The sequence below is a fragment of the Phoenix dactylifera genome, chromosome 5, assembly GCF_009389715.1.
Source record: "Phoenix dactylifera cultivar Barhee BC4 chromosome 5, palm_55x_up_171113_PBpolish2nd_filt_p, whole genome shotgun sequence".
Taxonomy (NCBI): domain Eukaryota; kingdom Viridiplantae; phylum Streptophyta; class Magnoliopsida; order Arecales; family Arecaceae; genus Phoenix; species Phoenix dactylifera.
In genome coordinates, this window is record NC_052396.1 from 13911888 (window position 1) to 13933894 (window position 22007).

Genomic DNA, 22007 nt, shown 5'->3' on the forward strand with positions numbered 1-22007 from the left:
CATTCTGCTACTACAATGCCCAAGTCTGTTCTTGTTTCCTGAGTGCCCCCATGCCCCGACTTTTTCAAGATGAACTTCGACGGCAGTGTAAGCAAGGGAGGGAGTTGCGGTGGTGTGGGATTTGTTATTAGAGACTATGATGCCAGATTGGTGGCAGCAGGGGGCGATGGGTCTTCGATACGTTCGTGGTGTGCGCCGAGATCCGCGCAGCATGAGAGAGCATCACTTATGCGTGACGGGTGCGGGGCACAAACTACATCCTCTTGGAGGAGGACTCGACTACAGTCATCGAGTGGGTCCGGGGTCAAGGATGCACGACTGAGAAGCGGCTGCTGCTTCACGACATCCGTCGTCTACTGGGGCAGTGTGGCTCCTAGCTGACCACACATATTTTTCGGGAGGCAAACGATGCTGCTGATTGAATTGCCTCCTTCGCTGCTCATGACTCGAGAGGTTCATCTGGGTGGATAACGAGTCTGCGTCGAAGCCTTTATATAGCCTTTTGTTTTCTAATCTTATTGGCTACATTCATACCCATTGGGTGTGAGCCGCCGTTATACCAAAAAAAAAAAAACTTCCAAAACCTATTTCCAGCAACTAAAATAGGGAAACAATCGACTCCACAACCATTTCCAACATATGTAAACAGCTGTGCCACAAATAAATAGTAAAACAACCATGAAAATGAAATCAAGGTAACCAGCCAAGTACCCAAGGAAGATGTGTGAAGGGAGATGATAATGGGCACAGAATTTGAGGGTACCGTGTTTGTAATTGCTCTAGGCGGCTAACTCTGGAAGCCATTTAAATTAGGGTTTGGATTATATCTTTCGTGCGAAAGAATGATTGATTTTTTTTGGCAATACCAATCAATGGATTATGCAATATCTGATTTGAGATCTGTGCAAGCAGCACGATGCAACGGTTGACGTCGCGAAGAAAAATGAAAATCGTTCTCGAAATATACAACATGAACCCTTTATAGAAATAGTCTGATAGTTGCACCAAGCTAACAATAGGCTTTGCACTTAAACCTGTATAGCAAGTAAAATGAGACGAAAGATTTTAAGATGAAGGAATTTGCTATCACACAACAGGAGGTAACAAGATAGGATCTACCTAACAGTACCAAGATAAATAATTCATTATCAAGAACAATGTGTGACCTAACAGTATATAGGCAATTGTGAATTAATACACAGAGATACTAGTGCAAATTCATAAGCCAAGTACCATCACTCAAACCAGAAGGCCATAAAGATTATCCCCAAAAGCAGGCATATCGCAAAGGTAACAAAGCCTTCAGGCATGAGATTGCCACAAATTAATCTGGCTATGTCTATCAACTTCCTTCACCTTCTTAGCAACTTCCTTCACTTTCTCCACCACTTCTTTATCTCCTTCCTCCTTCAATTGGTAGGAGGCATGCCACCTCCCTATACTTTCACCCTATGAATTTGGCCTATTTATTTCTTTGGCTTGTGAATGGCCACGTCACCTATGTATAAGAAGGTGAACACAATATAAGGAAAGTGGTCTTACTTGTTTATATCCTTGTTTATATGCTTGTTTATATACCCAAAAAAAATATTTAAAACAAATGCTGCAAACCTTGGAAACAAAATTTGTAATATTCACCCAACGACAATTTCAAAGATTTAGCGGCCACTGTGGCCTCTAGGAGATCTTGGTGCATTGTGATCGATAAGATCATTTTTTCATGCAAGGACGAGGGTTTCACTCAGCTAAAAAAGTGAAAAAAGACCCCTTGGCATGCAATTCTTTGAAGACATCCTCCTAAGAATAGAGAATTTTAGAAGTGAGAACACCTAAACATGTCATAATGCCACAATAGTGTGAAGAATCAGCAAAAATATACAAAATTTAAAACATCTTGTTGTCTTACAACAAGGTGTTAGCATTTGATTAGATGTTGCAATAAAATATTTTGATGCATGCATCATCAATTGTCTGAAAGCAAGACTTCAAACATAGGAATGACTTCAGCCATAACAATGCGTTGGTGAATAACCGAGTAGACCTGCTTTCTTTATTTTATTTTACTTAAATCATTCCAAGACTGGTAGGTGGATGCCTTGTGAGGCTTTTGGTCAAGTCAATAAAAGAGCACAATTCTCTTTACAGTGAAACGTAGCAGAAAGAAATCCAAAGGCCAAGGCATTGCTTTCTCTTTGCATACTTTTGCTTTGCTACCCATATTTCCAAAGCAAGCTTGGACCCAAGTGGCAAGAAGAGACAAGTCCCACAGTTTGTCTATTATAGTTATCTTCTAACTAATTAAGAAGCTCGCAACTAATAGAAATTGTTGTCTCGATGAATGAGGTCTATAGAAACGAGCAGCTGTGATTAACAGCATGCATAGTTATGTGGTGCATGTTGTGCAGGATATAATTTCTCCACATCAAAAGTAGGAAGGATAGTTATTTCAAAGAGATCATTGCATGGACTATATATTTCTACATCGACTATGTATATATATATATTAACCTTAACAAAAAAAAGTGGGTCCAATGGCGGCTGAGATAATAACACCCAAGTTATCCACTTCCATTTGAGAAAAGGATTGCAAAGCTACTACGCCTAGTCAGTCAAAACATGTAACCTCCCAACATTAGTCAGCATCTGTACCAACCCAAGGTCACGAGTATGCTTCCTATCAGTTTCCTTCTAAAACATTGTGGTCATGTGGTGACATTGGGGTGGACCTTTATTTGGCCTCATTTGGACATGTAGGTGGGGTTTTAGATATAGGTCTACAAAGTGGGTGAGGTTGGATTGGAATTTGACGGGATCCAGAATTAATTCATATTTGAATTAGGTCAAAATCGAAAAATTTTGAATCAACAATTAATTTATTAATTTCCAAGTTAGATTGGATTCAATGTAGAAAACATTTTATTGATCCAACGAGCTTTTCAAGCTGAATTTGGTCAGAAATATCTGCATAGAAGTGATAAAAAATTATGTGCAAATTTGTTAGTTGCTATAATGCAAACATATAATTCAAGAAAACTACAATTGAACAACAAATTGATATTACCAAACAAGACATTCATAGTGATTGATTGACCACCAATTATAAGTTACCAGCAAACAAAAATAATTAAATTATTAACTGCATCTTATCATTAAAAAAATTAAACTCTAAATTCAAGAAATGCAAAGAATATAATTTATAATTTGCGCCGGTTCAAGTTCATAGCTCGTTAATTATGTAACAATAAATGTCTGGTCCACTCCAGTTAAATATCATTAGCAAGGAGGTCGAACCTAAATATATCCATATATTGTCTGTCTTGTACTGATGCCTTATTCAAGGATTTGTTCGAATGGATTCATTTTCACTTCGGAGTATGTGTGGATCAGATCTACTTAGGCCAGAACAATTTTAACTAAACTGCTAGAAATCCACATCAAAAATCTTGGTCTAGGTTTCGAATATTGATCGCAATGTTAAAGCATAAGCCTGTCGAGAAACTAGTCAGTCATCTACCTAAACTATACACACCCACATTAGCATCTGGTTTTGAAATCTAAACTTAATTTTACGACTAAGTTGGGATTGAGCACGCAAAACTTGACCAAGTTTGTTGTTGCTGCTGCTGCTGCTGCTGCTTGAGACTAGTTAAGGAGAAATTACTGCCTGCACTTCATGCGCGATGAAGAGCTGCACATGCAGCCAATAATTGCTGCTAGTTCTTATAGACCCTATTCATCAAGCGTGCATCTTGGTACACCGCTATAGAAACCAGCGGCTCTGATTGGCTACGTTCATGGCTACGCTGGTGCATGCAGTGGTGGCAATAATTTTGTTGACCCTAGTATAGGCCTCAAATCACTCATGACGTATTCGGTCTATAGCTGAGACGCATTCAATAGTAGGCACATGTATCCTTCTCAAAGTCTTATATTGCTGCTCCTAGGACAATTTTTGGGTGATTAAAGAATGCCTTTTGGCTTGTTGATGACGTCCTACTAATTACTAAGAAGACCATCCGAAGAAGACTTCGCATATTGGGAGCTCTGCAAAGTCTTCTGATACGATCTTCAGAAAAGTACCAGTAAATCCCCTGACTAGAGTGGCGAACATCATAGAGCAATATTTTCCGAATAGACCTTCTATTGGATGATCCTAGTCAATTGCCACAAAGCATGGGCATCATATTGGGTGGAAAAACTTTAAACTATTCTATGGTGCACCACAGCAGCATGACCCACCAACCTCTTCCTAAATTCCAAAAGCATTTCCATGCATGAGCTTTCAATCTCCAACTACAAATTGGAAGGCCCGGGAAGGCCTTCCACCCAACTACCCCTTGTAGAATAGAATTGTGAGGAAGGGAGAAAGAGAGAGAGGCCATGGCTAGCGAGGTGAAGGAAGTGCATTCCATTCCTTCGACGCCGAGGGCGGAGGCTCACACGCCGCCGCTCTCGACGCCGCCATCTCAGATACAGTCTCCCTCCATCATACGAACGCCGAGGTTCATGCGGACGCCGCTCGCCAGTCCGATGAAGAAGGCGATTGTGAGCATGCGAGGCTACTTGGAGGACGTCGGCCACCTTACGAAGCTCGATCATCAGGATGCATGGCTACCCATCACTGAGTCGAGGAACGGGAACGCCTATTACTCGGCGTTCCACACCCTCAGCTCAGGGATCGGTTTCCAGGCACTGGTGTTGCCGGTGGCCTTCACTGCACTAGGATGGTATAACTCATTACCCCACTGTTACAACTCTCCTCATTTGATCCATGGTTTTACTTAAAGTTCTGCGTGTGTGTGTTTGTGTGTGTGTTTTGTGAAGTGGATAAGCTGTTTTACCATTTAGCTTTTATGAGATTCCATGTCTTTGAGGGAAAGCTTTCATGAGATTCTTGAGCTTTTTTCACTTTATAGCTTTGGTCACTATTGATTGGAGAAAAACGTAACATCGGACCACGCCACCTTGATTCCATTCAGCCCTTCTTTGCATATGTACAATTTCAAAACAAAGAAGGACTTCAGACAGCTGACTCCTTGCAAGTAGAGCTGCAAATGAATTGGATCACTGATCCACTTCCAATTGGGAACCTGCCTGAAAATATATCAATCCGAATAAAAGTTATTTGGATTATGCTTGGAATGGGAAATTATTCAACAAAAACATAGCCAATACACTGTATTTCAAAATCATCCTTGATTTTTTTAATAAAAAAAATAATTTACTTCTACTAATAACTTTTATGTAAGTAATCATCAATATTTCATAGGTTATGTTTTGTGTTTGATTGTCAACCAAGTCTACATGTTATCAATAATATCTACATGTTGTTTGATTGTCAACCATGTCTACATGTTATCAATAATATGCTATTTTCTTGCGTTGTTGTAATATAATATAATTAAGCGACCATTTAACATATGCTTCTTATAGTTTGTGTGCAAATTATTCTTGAACTGAAATTATTCTTATAGATCTCGAACCTGATCCAATTCAAGCTAAAAGGAAATGAATTTCACTTGGATTTGGGGTGCACCAATTCCCGATTCAAGTTAACCTGCTTGTGGCCTTACTTCCCACATAGAAGACACCATGGATCCAAGTGATGTTACAAATCTGGCATGGACTCAGCTGAAGGGAGAAAACCCATGCTTAAGTGTGAAACATGCATTTTAGTTTGCAAGGTCCTATGAATCAATAAACATGCATCCTCTCTGCCTCCACTCTCATGTCAGCATGTGAGGGGATTGGATTGGATGCAAGTCATTTCAAGTGGTGGAAAGGTGTTCATAGCTTTGCAGGACATAAGAATGAAACAATGTTCATGTGTAAATCCTATACAACAGTGATGAAACATAGTGGCTAGCATGTAGCCAATTGTCAATTAATATCCTTGGGTGGAGTAGAAAACCAGTATGATCATGACCTTCATGTCATAATCTACACATAAGCTTGATAAGAACATATGTCGAATACTTGACTATGTGCAAACCTGAGATTCTAGCTTCTCATGAATGCCTATCTATGATTACAAGTCATCGTCAACAGCCAATTGATTATTTGCAAACCCAAAAGGACAAAGATTATGTCTTCAGGTAATGCTTCCATTAAAGTTTTTGGGCATTCATGATTCCTTTCCATGTGCAAGAAGTTGCTGGGTTTATGGGTATCCCACCAAATCTATGAAAGTATATTCCATCATTAGATGCTGAAACTAAAGAGTAGCACTTCATAGTCCATGTACTCTTTTCATAAGAAGCTAATTTAATGAACTTTGAACAAGAGGCAAAACCCACCAAGCTGGTTAACATGAGCTTGTCCAAATTTACGATGTAAATGGACCTTCAGATTATGTCCTAAATGCACCTTATACTGAGCCAATCCATGAATAATTCTTGATCCATAGATCAGGTTTGAGTTACCAAACCCAGTTAAAACTAGTTCAACATGTTCCACCTGGCAGATAAAATTCAGATCTGCTGAGAACTAAGACTAACACTTCAAACAAGTAGATACCATTTGATCAAATAAATGCAACACCACGAGCCCCAACACTTGATATAAACAAGAAGTAATGAGCTGCCCAAGCCACACAAGAATTTGGTCTGGCCATATCCGTGCTCGTACCAACAATTAAGAAGCCATAAATGAAGTCCAGATCAAACATTTAACATTTAACAGATCTGCATTATTGAATTGAAATAAAGTCCAGTAGGTTATTTGGGTAGCAAAATGTGACAACTAGCTTGATGCTAATTGATCAGAAACCTCACCAACTTTCAATCTTTGAAGTTCTCAATGAGGCCGGACTCAGGTTGTTCATCCCAGTTTTTAAACACCTGGTGAGCTGAATTATATCATCATTTCTATCCTGTTTCGCAGGACATGGGGGATTCTTTGCTTGTCTGGAGCATTCATCTGGCAGCTATACACTCTTTGGTTACTCGTTCAACTACATGAATCAGTCCCTGGAACCCGTTATTGCCGATACCTGCAGCTCTCTAAAGCCGCCTTCGGTAAGCCTTGAGTTTCAACTCATAATTTACAGAATCCAACATAGGCTAAATTTATCGATCATAATGGTTCATATCTTCAGGTTCAAAGTGGGGCAAAATTCTAGCCTTATTCCCCACCATGTACCTCTCAGCTGGCATTTGCTCTGCCATAATTATCGTAGGCGGAGGCAGCATGAAGCTCTTCTTCAACGATGTTTGTGGGTCAACATGCAACTCCAATCCACTGACAACCATTGAGTGGTACCTGGTTTTCATATGCCTTGCAGTGATCATTGCGCAACTCCCCAATCTCAACTCCATTGCTGGGGTCTCTCTTATTGGTGCAGCCACAGCTGTCTCCTATTGCACACTGATATGGGTCGTGTCTGTGAGCAAGGGCCGACAACCAGGAGTCTCTTATGATCCTGTAAACAAGTCAGGCATTGATAGAGTGCTTGACATCCTCAATGCTCTTGGAATCATTGCTTTTGCCTTCAGAGGGCACAACGTTGTCTTGGAGATTCAGGTGATCAAATCCTATAATTTCTCCACGCCTATTCACCATTGTTCATGCTCTCTGTAGTTCATATAGATAAGCTTGTTTATGCATGCAGGCGACCATGCCATCAACTCTGAAGCATCCTTCCCATGTACCCATGTGGAGAGGCGTGAAATCAGCATACTTGATCGTAGCATTGTGCTTGTACCCCCTTGCAATTGGTGGTTTCTGGGCTTATGGGAACCTGGTATGGAAAATATCTCCTACAGTTAGCCACAGCAATCTTCTAAGAAAAAAGTAATTCATAAGTGTAAACTAATATAAGTTTATAACCAAAGCCTTTAACTTTGAGTAATTCATAAACTAATGGCCGTTGAAATTTAAAATGACAGATACCTTCAAGTGGCATTTTGAATGCTCTGTATGAATTCCATGGCAAGGACACGTCCAGGGCAGTGCTGGGATTGACAAGTTTGCTCGTGGTCATCAATTGCCTGAGCTCCTACCAAATCTATGCTATGCCAGTCTTCGACAATATGGAGGCAGGATATACCAGCAAGAAGAACAGGCCCTGCCCTCGTTGGCTTCGGTCTGGGTTTCGAGCCTTCTTTGGAGCAGTTTCCTTTCTTATAGCAGTGGCATTCCCATTCTTATCAGATTTGGCTGCCCTGACTGGAGCGGTTGCATTGCCTGTAACCTTAGCTTATCCTTGCTTCATGTGGATTGTGATGAAAAAACCAGAGAGATATAGTGCCACGTGGTACATAAATTGGTGGTTGGGAAGCTTAGGCATGGGTCTGAGCGTGGTGTTGGTAATTGGAGGAGTATGGCAGCTAGTGAAGACAGGTCTTACCTTACATTTCTTTAAGCCTCAGTAATCAAATTAACGATAGAAGAAAAGCGGAATAGTTCACAACTTCCTTGTAGTCCTAGTTCTTGTGACCATCCGCTAATGGTGAAATATAAGATGTTACTACCAAGAGGCTGGAAGTATCGTAAAATAAGCATATTATAGAAGGGGTTGATTGTTTGAGAGACATTCCTAATCAAAGACCTACATGGATTTATGGCATATCTCATATGGTGCAGTCTCCTCTCAGGATTACTTAACAACAAAGCTGTGTGATAACAAACAACAAAAAAAATGACATAATGACGATATGTAGCTTTAAAAAGATACAGCACCATTTGCAACTTTGAATTGTCAAAAGTGACTAATGGATAGATCTTAAGTCCCTGACTTAATCATCGAGTACAGGGAAGAACTAATTTGAGTTAAAACCAACCTGACTGGATTTGTTATCTGCCTCATATCATTGTTTCATGGGTGAAGTAAGAAAAGAAAAACACAAAGCAGCAGCAGCAGCAATATTTTACCAGTATCATTATCAGTAATATTATTCGTTACTTGGCAATCATAACTTCAATCTACACATTAAAATATTCAGGCTTCTAATTCATACTCGTAACTAAGGCATCCAAAGTAAAAAAGGAAAAACTAACTTTATAGCATTATGAATATGATACCATTCAGACGGGGTTAGAGTTAATTGGTTAAGTTTCAAAGGAGAAAATTTGGGAATCCAGTTCTCCATCCTAAATGCATTAAGTGCAGACATGATTCAACCTTAATCTAGAAGCCCGTTGGTGAATTTGTAGATATGATTTTCAAACAAACTTGACTGACTTGATACAGAAGATCATCAACATTTGACAAGTTTTATCTCGAATATAATACCCTTAAAACAGAGGCTACTGTAGTAACCATCCAATAATCCATGATTTAGTGATCATTCCACCTTTAATTGAATCAATTAGAACCGTATTTTCCTGCAATGAAGTGCAGAAACCAAAACCAAAACAAACAAACGAAAAAACATAATTAGGATCAGTTTGTTAAAAAGCAGAATTCCAAAATCATATTGGCTAGTGACTGTATTTGTTGTGAATTGGTCTGGTAAACTATCATGGGCCAATATAAGTTCAAATTATATGATGGTAGCTAACATGTAATGTACAGCAACCTCTATAACATGATAAATATTTTGAGATACAGTATGATACAACCAGAAATTTTGACATTATAAAAATGGAAAATCTTCAATGACAATGCTCTCTCTCTTCGTTGATGATGATGTATTAGAATTATCCTTTTAGCATGATTTTTAGTTGAGAAATGAGCACTTGGTTGGATGTAATCACTTAAATATGGTCATTACAGAAAATATGGTGGCATTACTATCCAAGCTGCACATTTTGGCTAGTAGGGATAGCAAAGTGGATTCTCCTTTTGTACTTCCATTAAAAATCAATCTTATTACTTAAGCTCATGTAGGAAAATATCCACCAAACACTCTAGCCTGGTCTGGGACGAACTTATGACTATAGACAAAAGCATACTAATACTTCAGCTAGGATACAATACACAATAAGCAAGCCCACCTGCTTCAACTTCTGATATTTCACAGGAAATAATAAAAAGAAGTTTCGGGGTGACCAAACTCATTGATAACCAAGAGATACATTAAACACCATCAAAATAATGAATAACCTGGCTAATCTCTCAGTTACAACTGTGGTCACAAAAGAATTGGGCACACTGGCAGTTACAGCCTTTGTCTTGTTGCCATAAAGATTATGGCTACTTAAGTTTAACAATAGGCAAACAGCCACTTACTGCTCCTACAAGAATCAAGCAGATGTTTAAAAAAAAAAACATCGTTCATTGTTCTTCATTGGTTTGAGCCAGTAGGGCACCTAGTGATCCCTCCAAAGTAAGCAATAATAATCAAGAGCTTCCTCAATTGCCAGGCTGCTACATATTAAAAAATCACTTCTTTGCACCCTCAATGGCACTGTAGCATATCTTGACTCATAAGAAAGGTGAATCATATTTCATTAGTTTGGAAAAAGGCTGGCATGCTCCGGAGAACCTCTAGCTTCACTCTCAGAGTGACTTTTTAGATTCTTGCATGGAGGCACTTCTAAGATTCTTTTTCTTTTCCCCTGCCTTGGGGGGTTCTTGGGCATGGGAGGAGGGGATGGATGTGTCATCTTCAAGGTGTACCAAGGCATGTGAATCACTCAAGAAGACAGCCATATGAAAAGTAGATAGCAACCACTGCATGGTTGCTAAACCTACTTTAAGTTCTATGACTTCACTGTTTATCACACAAAACAACTTCTCTTAATCCTCTAAAAAGGCCAACTCATCTAGTATAAATTAATGCTTGATAGAAGCAAAAGAAAAAAAAACGATGAAAAAAACTTGCTTTCACTGTCTATGTTATTCCACTTCATAAAGTCACGTCACAATGCACTAGGTAAACAAAAATAATTATTAATGGCAAGATAACTGTTAGAGACATCAATATCTTTTTCTATGTTCACCTCTCTAAATATGAAATGAAGAGCTTATGCAGCTCTCTGCCAACATCTAATCAGCAAGGAAAAGCTGAAGTGCTGACCATTATCATTAATTACTGAAACAATTGTTATTCATATAAAATCAGAGGAGACAAGAATTGAAATGGGTGTCCCTTTGCAAGATGAATATACTGTCCAAAAAGATATAATGTATTTCACATTTTTCATGGATATATTTTGAACCAAAGAGCTATTCTATGTTCACAGCAACTTGTCATACCTTAATAGATTAGATAAACCAAATACTAAGAAATCAGTAATGATGATATAAAATGAATACTATTAGATTTAGATACAATTAAGAAGCATTTCAAGATCGATAAGTCCCCATACGACCACACTTTACCATCATCAAAATCAACAAGACAATGAAGATGATGACCAAAGTCAAAAGCCAATCTGAAGAAGCCTTTGGCACTTCTAATCTATTATATAAGCAAAAATTGCTTGTCTACTTGGAGACTTGGGCACACTTTCTTGAATAAACTTTTGCATTTATTTTGCCTCAATATTAGATGCGTATTACATATTAATTGCTTGCTTTTATCTAATATCATATAATAGAACAGGGTCATGCTTATAGTTGTATAACATCCATAAACCTCCAAGTTGCTTCGAAGGGAAAAGGCATGATATACTTCAATTAACTCTTCTAGTGCACAAACATGCAACTCATAATTTCAAGCAGTAAGGAAACCTTGGAAAAAAGTATATATTTAGCAGCATGACTATGACATGGCCACGTAAAGAAGGCTAGTTCCCTACAGCTCTACATTGACAAAGGCAGAAGCATTCTTCTTTCACTTTTCCTGTTTTGTCTTACATGTTTAGTTTTTCTCATGCAAATAAGAAAAACTGTTGTGACACATATCAAGACAAAGGCAAGCCTCATATGCCTGAAATATAAAGAAACTGCCGAGAGAACAAGGAAAGCAAATATCAACAGCTCCCATATTATAGAGATCACATCCAGCCTGCATTCACAAGATTAAAAAACATTCCCAGAATCAGAAATTTGGTCCTCCTTAAGGTACATATCAGCTGTATTACTTACAATATAGAGAAATAAAAATAAAGAATGTTAGAACTGTTATACAGAGCACTCAATTGCTTATCATCAGTTGTTAGATGGACTCCTAGAGATATCAATAATTCCTAGATATCAATCAATAATCAAAAAAAGACTTTTTTTTGAATCCATCATACAACAATGTAGGATATTCAACTTCATTAATTTGCGCAGGGGCAGGGGAGGGGGGGTGTTGGGCGAGAGAGAGTAATATTGTGTCAAGAAAGGCAGACAGATGCCACAAGAATGCATGACGTGGGTGCAATTTCAATGACCAATATAATTGGGTATAAGACACTGCATAACAGGAATATACTTCAGATAAATATTTTACACCTGCAGAATTATCATGCCCAACAGAATTAAAACTGGGAAGTTGAATGATGATCATTGTACAATCACCACACGAGATGGAACTTACGGGTAAATTCATTAAAGACCATAAGATCAACATCATCTTGCAAATACATAGATGAGCACACAAGTTGGGAAAAAAGGTGAATTCTTGACATGCCATGGTAGTAAGTAGACATAAAGACACTTGAAGTTGCATTAGTGGGAGAGAAGATGATGGAAAATTAATGAAGAAGGTGCAACTGTATGCTATCAAAAGATCAGTTACCAGTCAGGTCCGTTTAAAAAAGGATAGAGTAGAGTAGAGAGAAATGGGAGTAAAGTCTCACCAGCTACTGGATAAGCTGTCAAAGAAGCTACTCTAAATATGACAAGTCCCCCATGGATTCGATAAGAAGGAAATGAAAAAAAGGAACGAAACGAAATAAAGCATTTCTAGCGGATGAGCTTCTCCCAATTATGTCTGGTAATAGAATAGGGCGGCTTGCTCTGCTTGAAAGCAAATAATGAAGAATTGACATTTCTATCTTCTTTAAGTAAGGAACTAGACCTTAACAAGTATAGATAACAAAAAAGGCATAATATAACCAACCTAGGTAGACAAGCAATGCTTGTTAGTCACATTGATGGTTATGGCCATGGTATACAACACCAGATCGAACTGCTTGATTCGGCCAGTACATGCCGTACTGACCATAAATCGGAATGAATTTTGGTCTCGGTACAAAAAGGGGCCTAAACTAGTGCAGACTGGTCCTTACTAGGAAGAATTGCTTGGAACCAAGCGGCTCTAGGCAGTTAAGGCTGGTAAGGGTCTGATTCAAGCCTAATTGACCTCTTCCACTCAATAATTGAGGGAGAAAAGCTCACCACACTATTTCTTCCTCTGTTTCATCAGTGAGCAACATAGGTAAGGAGAGAGAGGAGAAAGAAAGGTAGATGCAATACCGATCTTGCTGATGAGATGGTGCATCAAGTGGGAATCCTGGATGTATCAGGATCCTCCCGATACTCAGGATCATCATCTGTATCAGATCATATCCTTCCGTGCAAGGTTATGACCCATAGGGATATGCATCCTCTAAGTCTCCATGTTCAAGCTAGTATCATCCTCCTCAGCCTCTGTCAGACTATGGATCAGACCTTGCTTGGTCTTTTTTTGGATTTCCGCCACTATACCCAACAAAGTAGCATGGCTATCTACCAGTAGCCCAAGTGGGTACACTACCAAGGCTGAAGTCAAGTCCCAAATCTCAATTAAGAACATGATGTGAATGTATATTAGGGACACCGATGACTTGGATTTGAACATATGCATGTATGTTGCATTTCCAATTTCTACTATAAGTATTTATAATTTCAATGTTATCCTTAGGTAATTTAACATCTATTATATACCCACACTATTCTTTAGACATGTAAGATAGACAAAATTTAAGTATATCACATTTCAACATCAAAAACAAACTCAAAAATCCTATTTTCCACTCAAAACTAAATAAACATCAGAAAAAAAAGGTTTTTTGTGTATGTGTACGAATGGATATAGTATGATACCAATATTGTACTATATCGGTCTTCCACTTATATGCAGTCTAATACTGAGACAACAAGCCTTGGTTATCGTAATAAATATCAAAAAATACTAGAACGATTATTGAAGAATAACAATGATATCTTAATAACATGACCAGAATTTGAAGAGCTTTTAAGAAAATTTCAAACAAAACTGGGCACAAGCAAATTTGATACCAGAAGCAGAAAATATTTATAGAATTTTAAAGGGCACGAACTCCTAATGGTCACATAAGCATTATCCAAATACCATAGATAGTCAAAGGCTCAAAGCTCTCAATCATTTAGAAACAATGGCTTAAAATTAGTTCTATACAGATTTCATGAAAAAACATGTAGAGGAGATGAGTCAAATCATAAACATTTGTTGTCCTTCAATTGTCAATATTTAATGGGTATCAGCTAAGAGTTTGTGTACAATGGCAGGGTGAAAATGCCCTGTATTTGGTGTGTTACAAGTCGCTCTCCTAAAACTAAGGTTGCAAAACCAAGATTACAAAGATACGCATTAGAGGATGGTACCAAATTAGGCCAGCTCTTCATATAATTCTTCCTTCTACATCATCCTTCAAATCCCAATGAACTTCATCAACAATATTCTTTTATGCACATGGTGGTGCACATGATCTTTTTTATCTTGGTTTTTCTTCCATAAGTTCTTTTTTACTTTATGTACTTCTGCTTCTTTATAAACACCAAACGTTACTTCTTTAAAAACATCAAACGTTGCTTTTTTCAGGCATTTGATGCCCCAATACATGCAAAGGAAACCAAAGAGACAGAAGAAAATTGAGTAACCAATAGATCATGATACCTCATCTGGACATATCTGATGCCTCTTTTTTATTACTAGTACAATCTAGAATTGTTGTTTGACTTTAGCATACCAGTGATATTCTAAGTCCAATTTTCACTTAGATTAGACACCTTTTAGCTACCAAAGTTAAGTATGGAAGAAAGAACAAGGGCAGATACAATTACAAGAGAAGAGAAGCAAAAATCACAAAATTCTTAGGGCATGGAAGCACCTATGAAATATTTCTACATATTAACATCCAACACCATAAAATAATAAAAAATCTACCTAACAAGTTAGTAAATTTAAATAAATTATGATACGAGGTTTCTTAAAATTGATAAAAAAAATAAACAACAGATCTATTATTGAACTATGATCAATTTTGGTTAAGTGTTGAAACCAGCAAAGTTACGTAGAAGGGGTTGAAGCATTAGACAATCTGCAATAAAGCAGGAGCAAGGTTTCATGGGTGTGACACCCTAAATTAAAGTTACTGACTATTTTCTAATTAGAGCTTTGATGAACATCATGATTAATCATAAGATTCTTTTTTAATAACACAAAACATGGCTGATTTTCTAGATTTATTGTAATCCATCTTCAAAATTTTCCTTTAAACAAGTTCAACAACCTCAATACTCTGGAAACAACTATTAAAAAAAATATCAAAAGAATGCCAAGAATGCCAAGGTATCGATCGTATTTGCAGTCCATATATAATCATTATCTATATTTTATTCTGTGAATAATAGTTTTTTTTAACTTTCAACATTTAACATCATTTACCATTTAACATAAAAAAACAAATAACATGAAATAACAAATAATATATATATATATTATTTTTTATTTTTCATTATTATTGTTTATTGTTCTTTTCGAAAGAGATAAGAATTGGTGAATCGGAAACAATTATTAATTATAAAAAAAATCTCAATTTGTTTGTTTTCTTATGGAACATACATATCAATATGCATGGATAATACCTTTTCTTCCACTTACAGTTACTATGTCAATAGGATTTGGACTTATACTTATTCCGAAAGCAACAAAAAATATTCGTCGTATATGGGTTTTTCCTAGTATTTTTCTGTTAAGTATAGCTATGGGGTTTTCGGCCAATCTGTCTATTCAACAAATAAATGGAAGTTTTATTTATCAATATCTATGGTCTTGGACCATAGATATTGATTTTTCCTTAGAGTTTGGGTATTTGATCGATCCACTTACTTCTATTATGTCAATACTAATTACTACTGTTGGAGTCATGATTCTTATTTATAGTGACAATTATATGTCTCACGACCAAGGATATTTGAGATTTTTTGCTTATATGAGTTTTTCCAATACTTCCATGTTGGGATTAGTTACTAGTTCTAATTTGATACAAATTCATATTTTTTGGGAACTAGTGGGAATGTGTTCATATTTATTAATAGGGTTTTGGTTCACACGACCGATTGCCGCAAGTGCTTGTCAAAAAGCTTTTGTAACTAATCGTGTAGGAGATTTTGGTTTATTATTAGGAATCTTAGGTCTTTATTGGATAACAGGTAGTTTGGAATTTCGGGATTTGTTCGAAATAGCTAATAACTTGATCCATAATAATGGGGTCAGTTCCTTATTTGCTACTTTGTGTGCCTCTTTATTATTTGTCGGTGCAGTTGCTAAATCTGCACAATTCCCCCTCCACGTATGGTTACCTGATGCCATGGAAGGACCTACTCCTATCTCGGCCCTTATACACGCTGCTACTATGGTAGCAGCAGGAATTTTTCTTGTAGCTCGGCTTATTCCTCTTTTCATAGACATACCTTATATAATGAATTTCATTTCTTTACTGGGTGTAATAACAGTACTATTAGGAGCTACTTTTTCTCTTGCTCAAAGAGACATTAAAAGAAGTTTAGCCTATTCTACAATGTCTCAATTAGGTTATATTATGTTAGCTCTAGGTATAGGTTCTTATCGAGCGGCTTTATTCCATTTGATCACTCATGCCTATTCTAAAGCTTTATTGTTTTTGGGATCTGGATCTATTATTCATTCAATGGAACCTATTGTTGGATATTCACCAGAAAAAAGTCAGAATATGGTTCTTATGGGTGGTTTAACAAGATATGTTCCAATTACAAGAACTACTTTTTTATTAGGTACACTTTCTCTTTGTGGTATATATATATATATATATATGGTCCTTGCCAACTTTATTTAAAATTTTTAAAATAAAGAAAGAACCCTGACGGACTCCGGTTTCAAAAGAAACAGGGGTCCAGAGGTTCTTATCGAACAGTTTTATTCCATTTGATCACTCATGGGTATTCTAAAGCTTTATTGTTTTGGGATCTGGATCCATTATTCATTCAATGGAACCTATTGTTGGATATTCACCAGAAAAAAGTCAGAATATGGTTCTTATGGGTGGTTTAACAAGATATATTCCAATTACAAGAACTACTTTTTCATTAGGTATACTTTTTCTTTGTAGTGTATATATATATATATGGTCCTTGCCAACTTTATTTAAAATTTTTAAAATAAAGAAAGAACCCTGACGGACTCCGGTTTCAAAAGAAACAGGGGTCCAGAAAGTGGAGCCCCTCCTCTGACCCTCTACGGCCCTCTGGCAGCCCTCCCTCCCTTCCTCCCCCTCGCTCTCTCACTATTTTCCTCTCTTTCTTTCTTCCTCTCCCTCTCCTGGCGGTTTCCAATTTTGAATGCCAGAACCATCTCGGTTCGCTGCCAGCACGGCTCGATACGTCCCAAATCAGGTGGTCCGGGACGGTTTTGCATTCTTTGATCTCATCATTTATTTTTTGTTAGTTATTGAAATACACCAGGTACTTCCTGAAAAATTAAACTAGTCTAGTTTGGGTCGCTGGCATGCCAAATCGAAAGAGAATATTCCCAAAACAAATGAAGTAAGGAAGTAATAACTCATAGCTAGAAAACCAAAAGAGGTTTGATTACATCAAAACATTACAGGTACTTGACTACAGGACATATATTCCCCAAGATGGAACTGTTGCCATGCCAGAGAATAAAAACATAACACGATGCATTCACCCAAGGAACCATCATAGTGGTTGAAGGTAATGATCAGTTAGAAATTGTGCAGAGAAGAGCCAGATCGTGGCTTGAGTCTTCCCTTTTAAACTTGACAACATTTTAAAAATCTAAGTGATATGGATCACAATTGTAATTTATTTGATTAACTAGTATATCTTCCACAAATATCGTCCAGCCCGATTTCACAATATATTTTTTGTTAGTGAATGTGTGTAATTTTATACCATTGGACTAATGATGAAATACTATCCAAGACTCATAACCAATTCCTAAAATAACAAACACAAGTATAGTGGTGAGGAAAAAGAAAAGAATAAGCAGGCAGCCTGCTGCATACAACAGCAGATTCGTCCAGGTTCATATGCTGACATCTTAAAGAGAGCAATTTCAAGCCTGAGATTTACAGTTAATTCAGAAATTTGAATTTTAGCCCAACTTTGAAGGAAAAAGAGAAAAGAAATTCCAGCTCTCAGCATGGTTAACTTCCCACACCACCAGTAACAACTTGATTTATGGGAAAGAAAAAAACAATTAGTTCTTACATTTTATCATTATTAAGAAGCAGCCAGAGTAACCCAAGTAAACTCATTTTTCCCTGGCAAACCAAAAAACATGATCCAAGAGGAGACATGTAACTAAGAAGATCCATATGATCAAATTCGATGGAGTTCAAAAGAACTAATTAAGAGATTTTAAGTAAACAGGAAGCAAATCCAAGAGGGGTGAGTTGGTGGGCACCTGGAAGGGATGTTGGAGGTGGAGGAGAAGAAGGCGGCGGAAGCCCACTCGTTCTTGGACCGGATCTGGTACTCCCTCAACTGCTCCGCCAGATTCGACCGCGTTATCATCCCCAAATCTCTTCCCCTTCTTTTCCGTTCCTTCTTTTTTTTCTTCTTCTCGGCTACCTGCAATCGATCGTGTTCTGTTGGAGAGGATGGAAGGAGCCGAACGCGACAGCGGTTTACGGCCGCCGGTAGCTCCTAAGAGATTCCAAATTCGAGCCTTCAGATATCGGAACGGAGGTTTTGGAACTCCCTGGAAAAACACGGCCAGCTTTTGGAAAGGATCGTACCGACATAAGGGTATTAGTGGGTCCGATAACCCACTAACCCCATCCAAATCCGATCCAAAAATTTAGGTTTGTAACCTACCGAGGTCCTGTTTGGAAGAGTTGTTGGCAGTAGAGCTTTTCGAACTAGAGCTATTGAAAGTAAAGTTTTCTGAAGTAGAGCTTTTATAAAAAGCTATTTGCTGTTTTGTAACTAAATTTTTAAAATGTTGTGGCACTTTAATATATATTTGGTAAATAAACTGAAAAAGTACTTTTGAATTTGATAGAATTATAACTCAAATCTTAGTGGATACATTTATTATGCATATATATATATATATATATATATATATATATATATATATATATATATATATATATATATATATATATATATATGAATGCTAAATATCTAATTATAACTAGATATGACTATTTAGTTGTAAATTGAGCGTAGGCGTGGGTTTAGATTTACCATATGTACTTTGGCTCCATTGATACTCATAATTAACAATAATTATTTTGGTGAACTATTAGTAATAATTTTCAAGTTATTCTTAATTTCTTTACCATGCTAACTTTTTTTAAGCAAAATGGTGGGAACTCTATACTATATCACTTCATTCCAAGCGGCCCTCAAACCAATAGTTATTAAATATAGACCAAAGGCCAATCCATACAAGAGGCCGGCTACCAGCTTTGTATTAAAATCTAAAATATTAAGAAAGTAGATGTAACATAATATTTGCATAAAATATTTAATTATTTACTTTAAACACTAAATTTTAACTAATTTCTTTAACAATATATATTTTACATTTCCTAAATAAAGAGGTCACTTATGTAATATCCCAAGCTGCAAAACTGTTAGGAAAATTTGGGCTAAAGTACTTCAGTTTTTTTTTTGCTAATAATAGAAAAGGCTAAAAGAAGTGTTATTCTTTTTCACTTGTGCATGTCTATAAACATCCTTGCAATCTAGGACAATGTGGGTGAGCAATATAAAGGATAAGTGAAGTCACTTTTGTTTTTGCCTTTGTCCCATACTTCGCCCAGTAATGCTAGAGTTGAAAAGACTGCTTTAACCTAGTATTATAGAATACCCTGCTTTAATCCCTAGCTTCACCCCTCATTAAAGAAAAGTAGTAGCCATTTTCTAATGGAGAATACTGCTGCTTCTCTTCTTGTTTTGCAAGGATGGTTGCCAGCAATTACTACTACCCATGTATGGATGAAGTGTGCAGTTATACCTATTTCACCACTACCTCATATATGGAAGATATATTGTAGTTATACCTATCTTACTACTATCCAGAATATGGAAGGAGTGGCACAACTATTCGGAATATGGGACTAGTGAAGGAAAGATAACAATCATATATGACAATAGTAATTCACATAATGCAAATTAATAAGGATAAGTGTCCAAAATGAGGAGTGGCACCTATCTTACGAGTTAAAAGGAACTACTTATAAATATCAAATTATAATATGAACAAATGGCCTTTTAGCCAATCAAAAATTCAATTTATTTTGATCCTTACTTTTGGAATAATATGTTTTAGTTTCCTAATAAGATTCTAATTTATCTGTAAGAGTAGCAATAGAATATATTGTAGGCACGCCCGTGCACAACCTACAGTCATGCTTATTTCTCTCTCTATTTTTTCCATCTTCTTATGTTTTGCCGTTGTGTTTGTAAGGGAAGGAAGTGGATGGTACCCAAACCCCCCTACTTGGTTGGTGAGGTAGCAATCACATTCATCCCTCATTTGCATTTAGCATTATCATTCTTAGGAACAATTAGGCGAAATAATTAGGATTAAATATTTGGATTAATATTAGATAGTGCAAGGATTGCCTCTAGGGGCTTGGAGCACAGAATAATTGTTAGACTTTGTTTCAAGGCTAAGAATGGCCTCCTATGATATCTCTAGGTTCTTAGAATAATTCAAGAAAAATTAATTGAAGACTCAAAGGATTTTAGAAATTATTACTATCTTGGCATATTTGTATTGTAGTTTATTAGTTCTTTCAGGATAATTTTGGAGTAGTTAGACTTGGTTGTAATCTGCAGTTGCAAGATATGTGCCTTCTACCTAACCAAAGTATTTTAACTATATATAAATATATATGAAACATATTTTGTAATAGTTATCATAAATATCTCAAAATTATATAGTCTTCTTTGTATACATGCAAATTAAATCAAGCAAGATATTATTATGTCATTGAAACGTTTACTGGAATTATTTGAATCGTTATTATTAGCAAGATATTATAGGATGAGCGGCCTTTTTTATTTAAGTACTCAGATCAAAAGATTTAAGTAAATTATAATTTATATTTTCAAGTTGTCCTTAATGGTTGGATTAAGCGGTTAGGGTTCAGGCATGACAAAATTTTCTACTCAAAATAAAAATATTAAAAATCAAAAAAATTTAGAAAAGATATTAAACCTTTTTCTTCAAAATAACATTACTTTTAAAAAATCAAAAATTTAGAAAATAATATTATATATAACATTATATTTTCTCAAAAATGATATTATATAAAAATTTTAAAAAATCTCCTTGCTCATCCTGTTTCTTTTTAATAGTAAATTTTTCAAACTCAGAAGAGTAGGTCATCATGTTAATTGCCTAAAGCAGCAATTTAAGAAAATTAAGCAATAACAAAACAATTATATACATACACTTAAGCTTAAGTATATTTTGTTATACAACATGGCAGTCTTGCTTACTTCGTTGCCACTCATGTGGCAGCTAAGCATCAACTTTTAAATTTCAACAATAAAATACTAAAGGTAAAAGTGACCAGATATGGGACCGAGCTTTGTGCCATATTCTTCATCAAATTATGCCATTTTTGCCTCGTCGAGGATTCATGTAGTATCAATACTAGATAATCAAGGAAGGATCTCCAACCTAGAAAGCTATAAAAAAATATAGTGCCAGTTTTAAACATACGAACAAGATGGTATGATTAGAAAATGTCAAAATATATAATCAAAAAATTTCAGCAAATGATGGACCACTATAAACATATCTCGTTAGCTTAGACTTTTGCTCTAATGAAATTTAATTGTAGGAAGTCTTAATACAACCTAGTCAGTATTGATCTAATATGGCATGTAATATTACCAGCATTATTTGATCAACAGCAAAACT

At 36.5% G+C, this 22007-nt stretch overlaps 2 protein-coding genes and 1 long non-coding RNA gene across 3 annotated transcripts; 1 reads left to right on the plus strand and 2 right to left on the minus strand.

Annotated features, from left to right (window-relative positions):
- The first annotated feature begins 4302 nt into the window (after nt 1-4302).
- On the plus strand, nt 4303-8566 carry LOC103697681 (lysine histidine transporter-like 8). The gene is made up of 5 exons (XM_008779586.4): nt 4303-4727; nt 6883-7016; nt 7097-7521; nt 7610-7741; nt 7887-8566. The coding sequence occupies exons 1-5, from the start codon at nt 4381-4383 to the stop codon at nt 8370-8372; spliced, it is 1524 nt and encodes a 507-aa protein (XP_008777808.1). The 5' UTR covers nt 4303-4380; the 3' UTR covers nt 8373-8566.
- Nucleotides 6494-8295, minus strand: LOC113461372. The gene is made up of 2 exons (XR_003383601.2): nt 7891-8295; nt 6494-7738 (listed from the first exon to the last, which is right to left on the minus strand). It is a non-coding gene; the product is annotated as an uncharacterized LOC113461372 (long non-coding RNA).
- A 3015-nt stretch (nt 8567-11581) lies between the features above and the next one.
- On the minus strand, nt 11582-18888 carry LOC103697680. The gene is made up of 2 exons (XM_008779585.2): nt 18525-18888; nt 11582-11894 (listed from the first exon to the last, which is right to left on the minus strand). Exons 1-2 carry the CDS (start codon nt 18632-18634, stop codon nt 11690-11692), a joined length of 315 nt encoding a protein of 104 aa, XP_008777807.1. The 5' UTR covers nt 18635-18888; the 3' UTR covers nt 11582-11689.
- Between the last annotated feature and the right edge of the window lie 3119 nt (nt 18889-22007).

Coding starts and splice junctions, on each gene's coding strand:
- LOC103697681 (XM_008779586.4), top strand. CDS start 4,381: ATGGCTAGCGAGGTGAAGGAAGTGCATTCCATTCCTTCGACGCCGAGG. Junction 7,522..7,609: donor ACGTTGTCTTGGAGATTCAG/GTGATCAAATCC, acceptor TTATGCATGCAG/GCGACCATGCCATCAACTCT. Junction 7,742..7,886: donor TCTGGGCTTATGGGAACCTG/GTATGGAAAATA, acceptor TTAAAATGACAG/ATACCTTCAAGTGGCATTTT.
- LOC103697680 (XM_008779585.2), bottom strand. CDS start 18,634: ATGATAACGCGGTCGAATCTGGCGGAGCAGTTGAGGGAGTACCAGATC. Junction 11,895..18,524: donor ACCTCCAACATCCCTTCCAG/GTGCCCACCAAC, acceptor TTGTGAATGCAG/GCTGGATGTGATCTCTATAA.